At 49.2% G+C, this 5,966-nt stretch overlaps 1 protein-coding gene across 1 annotated transcript; it reads left to right on the forward strand.

Annotated features, from left to right (window-relative positions):
* Window positions 1-1,138: 1,138 nt before the first annotated feature.
* On the forward strand, window positions 1,139-5,472 carry LOC142923024 (uncharacterized). The gene is made up of 2 exons (XM_076063956.1): window positions 1,139-1,391; window positions 4,562-5,472. Exons 1-2 carry the CDS (start codon window positions 1,205-1,207, stop codon window positions 5,215-5,217), a joined length of 843 nt encoding a protein of 280 aa, XP_075920071.1. The 5' UTR covers window positions 1,139-1,204; the 3' UTR covers window positions 5,218-5,472.
* Window positions 5,473-5,966: the final 494 nt, after the last annotated feature.

The following is a 5,966-nucleotide window of genomic DNA, read 5'->3' on the forward strand; positions in this document are numbered from 1 at the left end:
CGGCAAAGTTGTGATTGACCCGGGGACTATTAGCAAGTGACACGTATGGACTAATGGTTACTCTAAATGACGATGTTGACGTTGGTTAACGTTCTACAAATATGCTGAAGGCACATCGCATTAGCTCTGACAAATAGCGGACTTTTTAAAGTTATAGTTTACAATGGTTAATTTGTATATCATGCCAAGTGAGTAATTTACGTGTGGACCCTGACAGCGGCACTCAATGTCCAACTCTTGCGAATGCTCTCAGGGGATCTTTACCGTGCGCTGCGTTCACTCACTCAGCCCCAATCTCCCTGTCGTGAACTCACCACTCACCCACTCACTCACCTCACCCTTCAACTCACTCACCCTCCTCACCTATTAATTCTCCTCATTAACTCACTCACCCTGCAATCCCCCCCCCCCCCCTCCATCACCCGGCACTCACCGCCTGTCCGTGACCACCTCTCCCGTGCCTACAACCACAAACACCACCACCACCTCTCCCGTGCCTACAACCACAAACACCACCACCACCTCTCCCGTGCCTACAACCACAAACACCACCACCACCTCTCCCGTGCCTACAACCACAAACACCACCACCACCTCTCCCGTGCCTACAACCACAAACACCACCACCACCTCTCCCGTGCCTACAACCACAAACACCACCACCACCTCCTGCTGCTGCTACTGTCGCGGTCTCCGCGTGGCGCCGCGGGCCCAGGGGGAGGCCTCGCGGCCCAAGAGCGGCGCCACGGCTCCCCCCCTCCCGCTCCTGGCCCCTCCCCCTCGTCCCTCCTGGCCCCTCCCCCTCGTCCTTCCTGGCCCCTCCCCCTCCTGGCCCCTCCCCCTCGTCAATCCTCCTCCCGTTCGCGACGTGGAGTGAACTCAGCCCCGCCCCCCCCGCCCCCACCGCCCCCCCCCTGCGCGGCCCCGCTGCCCATTGCAAGAATGGCGGGAAGCGGTCGCGGGGCCTACCGCGCGCCGCCTCTCGCGTGATTGGCTCGCTTCGCGTCACGTGGGGAAGGCGGAAGAAGAGTATGGGGGAGGAGCTGCGCGGTAAGGGGCGGGGCCGTGGAGTCACGTGGTGGGCAATGATTGCCAATAAGTGGGCAGGGATGGCTGTACGTCACATCCGGTGATATAGGACACGCCCCTTCGTGACGTGCCTCACACTTCCTTCCGTCCCGCGTGCCGTCAACACGAGCTCAGCATGGCGCTGTTGACCGTTGGCGTTCCGCTGTTGGCCATGCTTGGGATGGAGATCTTCATTTATCTTCGTTTTAAGCTTTCCATCTCATACTTTTACCGCGAGACCACGACGCTGCAAACGGAGAGGATGGGCCTGCAGAATGTGGAGCTCTGTCAGAAGAACAAGACCATGGAAGTGGAGAAAGATGGTAAGCTACCATTTTCTTTGGTTCTTTCGGTAAAGTCACGTAGAATGAGAATAAAATAATAAATTGATAAAATAAAATAACACAATAATATTCTCACGACGTTTCGGCCACAATACAAGCGGCCTTCATCAGGTGAAGGGGACGAGACTGTCTGGAGGACAGCGCTGGAGTGAGAAAGCCACGCTGAGATCGCGATCTTTAAGCTGTGTGAGAAGAAACAAAGCGCCTTGACAAAGGAATTAACATAATTTAGCATTGAAATGGCTGAGTGATTAGCTTGTGACTGGTCACAGAAAAGGCTATGTTAAAGTTAAAGCATATACATCCGCAAAGGCACCCCTTGACAAAGGAATTAGCGTAGAATTTAGCATTGAAATAGCTGAGTGATTAGCTTGTAACTGGTCACAGAAATAGCTATGTTAAAGTCAGAGCATATACATTCACCGAGTCACCTAGTACAAATCAAACAGGAGAATTTAGCATTGAAATAACTAGGCGAATTTAGCATTGATATAACTGAGTGATTAGCTTGTGACTGGTCACAGAAATGGCTATGTTGAAGTTAAGGCCTACACATCTGAGCTATTCACAGTAACTGGGTATACAATATATAATGAACACTATATACTGAACCAATAAAAAACACAAAAATTTAAATTACCTCAATGTTATCAATAAACTCTATATTCTCCAATCAGCTAAGCTACCAACAATAAGTCGTTATATATCACAATGCTATATGGCGAAAAATGGGTGGATTCTTACCCTCAACTTTAGCACCACGGATAGCTACGGGTCCCGTTCAGACGGACGAGTTCATCGATGGTCGGAACAGAGGAGGGGGAGAGAGACAGCTGCGAGGCGCTGTTATACTCCATGTTGTAAACCATACCATTAACCACGGTTAAGCTATCCGTGTTGCTAAAGTTGAGGGTAAGAATCCACCCATTTTTCGCCATATAGCATTGTGATATATAACGACTTATTGTTGGTAGCTTAGCTGATTGGAGAATATAGAGTTTATTGATAACATTGAGGTAATTTATATTTTAGTATTTTTTTTGGTTCATGATATAGTATTCATTATATATTGTATTGTATACCCAGTTACAGTGAATAGCTCAGATGTGTAGGCCTTAACTTCAACAGCCATTTCTGTGACCAGTCACAAGCTAATCACTCAGTTATTTCAATGCTAAATTCGCCTAGTTCAATGCTAAATTCTCCTGTTTGATTTGTACTAGGTGCCTCGGTGAATGTATATGCTCTGACTTTAACATAGCTATTTCTGTGACCAGTTACAAGCTAATCATTCAGCTATTTCAATGCTAAATTCTATGCTAATTCCTTTGTCAAGGAGTGCCTCTGCGGATGTGTATACTTTAACTTAGCTATTTCAATGCTAAATTCTATGCTAATTCCTTTGTCAAGGGGTGCCTTTGCGGATGTGTATGCTTTAACTTTAATATAGCCTTTTCTGTGACCAGTCACAAGCTAATCACTCAGCCATTTCAATGCTAAATTAAATGCTAATTCCTTTGTCAGGCGCTTTGTTTCTTCTCACACAGCTTAAAGGTCGTGATCTCAGCGTGGCTTTCTCACTCCAGCGCTGTCCTCCAGACAGTCTCGTCCCCTTCACCTGATGAAGGCCGCTTGTGTTGTGGCCGAAACGTCGTGAGAATATTATTGTGTTATTTTATTTTATCAATTTATTATTTTATTCTCATTCTACGTGACTTTACCGAAAGAACCAAAGAAGATGAATCCTTGCAGTCACGAAAACTTTAAATCGAAATTTAAGCTACCATTCTTAGATGTTCTGTTTGAGAGGAGACCTGATGGCTCATTGGGGCATTCTGTCTACAGGAAACCCACCCACACAGATTCCTACTTGAAACCTGATTCCCACCACCACCCAGCCCAAAAGAATTATCTCATCAAAACTTCATACCATAGGGCTCATTGCATTTCGGACCAACACCACCTGACCAGTGAATTAAAACATGTACACCTGGCCCTCAAAAGGAATGGTTACTCTGACCGTACCATCCGCCAAGCTGTTTCTCCCTCCATACAGAAACAACCACTTGATACTCCGGCCAAAACCATCACACTACCATATATAGCAGGCGTTACTAAAAAGATTTCAAAAATTCTAAACAAACACAAGATCCAGGTCCGGTTCAATACAGTACACAAAATTCGTGATCTGATCCCATCCGTGAAGGATGGCATTCCTGACTTACAGTACCCCGGGGTTTACAAATTGAGTTGTACCTGCGGTGATTGCTATATCGGGGAGACAAAGCGACATGTCTCTGACCGAATTCGCGAGCACAAATCAGATTTGAAACACAGCAAAACTAATTCTTTGCTGATCACTGTTACAACCATGTGGGTGATCACGATATAATTTTCTCCGATACCAAGGTTCTTTGCAAACCCACGGGTTTTTATCAGAGATTTGTTCACGAGGCAATTCAGATCTACAAACACAGACACAATTTCAACCGAGAAGTTGGTTTCAAATTAAGCAACCATTGGAAAGATGTTCTAAATCGAACTAAACATAAACTCATTTCTGTGGTACAGTATATTTTTCAAGTAGTGGTACCCCAAACTTTCGCAGCTCTCAGCTCCCCCCCCCTCCCGCTCCTGGCCCCTCCCCTTCGTCCCTCCTGGCCCCTCCCCCTCGTCCCTCCTGGCCCCTCCCCCTCGTCCCTCCTCCCGACTCGCGACGTGGAGTGAACTCGCCCCCGCGCCCCGCGCCCCACCCTGAGCGGCCCCGCCGCCCATTGCAAGAATGGCGGGAAGCGGACGCGGGGCCGACCGCGCGCCGCCTCTCGCGTGATTGGCTCGCGTCACGTGGGGAAGGCGGAAGAAGAGTATGGGGGAGGAGCTGCGTGGTTAGGGGCAGGGCCGTGGAGTCACGTGGTGGGCAATGATTGACAATAAGTGGGCAGAGATGGCTGTTACGTCATAGTGTACGTCACATCCGGTAATGACGTTAGTATAAATAACGCCCCTTCGTGACGTGTCTCACACTTGCTTCTGTCCCGCGTGCCGTCAACTCGAACTGAGCATGGTGCTGCTGATCGTTGGCGTTCTGGTCTTGGCCATGCTTGGGATGGGGATCTTCATATATCTTCTTTTTACGCTTTCCATTTCAGACTTTGACCATGAGACCACGACGCTGTCTACGGAGAGGATGGGCCTGCAGAATGTGGAGCTCTGTCAGAAGAGCAAGATGCTCCGTCTGGAGCTACAGCATCAGCTGGAGGAGTTCATGGAGAACCGAGAGACTCTCCAGAGAGAGATCAGGAGCCTGGTTCAACAGCTTAAAGAGCGCCAGTTGGAGCTGGAGCCCACGAGAGTGCCTTGCAGGGAGAGCAAGTCTCTGCATGCGGATTTTCTCCGAGACTGCAATGCAGCACAGCGGCAAATGTCACTGCGCTGTGAAAACGAAGATCTCCGGAGGTCGCTGCACGCCCACCTGAGGAAGTTGAACTTCCTGAATCCGCAGAGAGGGCAGGAACAGTTTAGGCTGCGCGGGAAGCTGGTGCGTCACGAGGACATGTGGCATGGGGAAAAGAGGCTGCAAGAAGAGAACCTGCATCTCCGTAGCCAGCTGAAAGAGCTAATATGGACCGTGTCTCAAATGTACAATGATGCCACCACCACCGACGCCACTTCCACCGCCGCTGCCACAGCTTCCACCACCGCAACCGTTTCCACCACCACTTCTGCCACCACCACCAAGCCCAAGAAGATGAAGAGATTTAGCCATTGGTTCCGAAAATTGCTGAAGCGCAAGTCGGCCATTTAAAAATATTGGGGAAATTGTGAAAATGACACCACCCTAATTAAAACATTACTCAGAAAGACAAACATACCCCATAGAACATCAACAAAGTCATATATAAGACAAAATATCGTACATTTGCATGCAACACTCTAATAAATACTGTATTGTGAGCAAAACATAAAGTTACTTAAGTGGAAAAAAAATCTGTTATTGTCACTTACCTTTAGTCCGGATGCCGGTCTGCTTGTCGGGAGGGGGCGTAATGAGTCCCTGCACACACGGGGGCGGTGGGAGGGGGGTGAACGTCCATACACACACACAACAGCGACAATCATCCGCTGTATAGCCTTACCAGAATGTTGGGGCAAGCGCCTATGAAGCTCTGAATGGCACACGGGGTGAATGGCCAGCACCCTGCCCGGCTGCCTCTCTTTATCTCTCCATACACGAGACTCACAGGCGTACATGCGTCCGTGCACACACGCACAACAACAACGCAACAACCGTCGTTCACCCCTAAGTGGCGGTGACATCACCACAGCACTTGTGCCATGCTCGGTGCATTTTGAGGCCACGTGAAGTGTCGAAGGCTGGCTGGCAGGAGGTCATGTAATAGACGCAGGTGCCATGGATTGACTTAGGAAGATGATGGGCAGATGCAACAGCCGTGCTCCCCACTGTGCCAACTTTATTTGTGTCAGTTGTTTGGCGCTCTGCTCGTTGTTTTGAGCCTCGCTCCTCTGCCCTATGCTGTTGCTGGAGGGCAACTG

Source organism: Petromyzon marinus, unplaced genomic scaffold, assembly GCF_048934315.1.
Source record: "Petromyzon marinus isolate PM22_M1 ecotype Great Lakes invasive population unplaced genomic scaffold, UKy_Petmar_22M1.pri1.0 PM_Scaffold_25, whole genome shotgun sequence".
Lineage (NCBI taxonomy): Eukaryota > Metazoa > Chordata > Hyperoartia > Petromyzontiformes > Petromyzontidae > Petromyzon > Petromyzon marinus.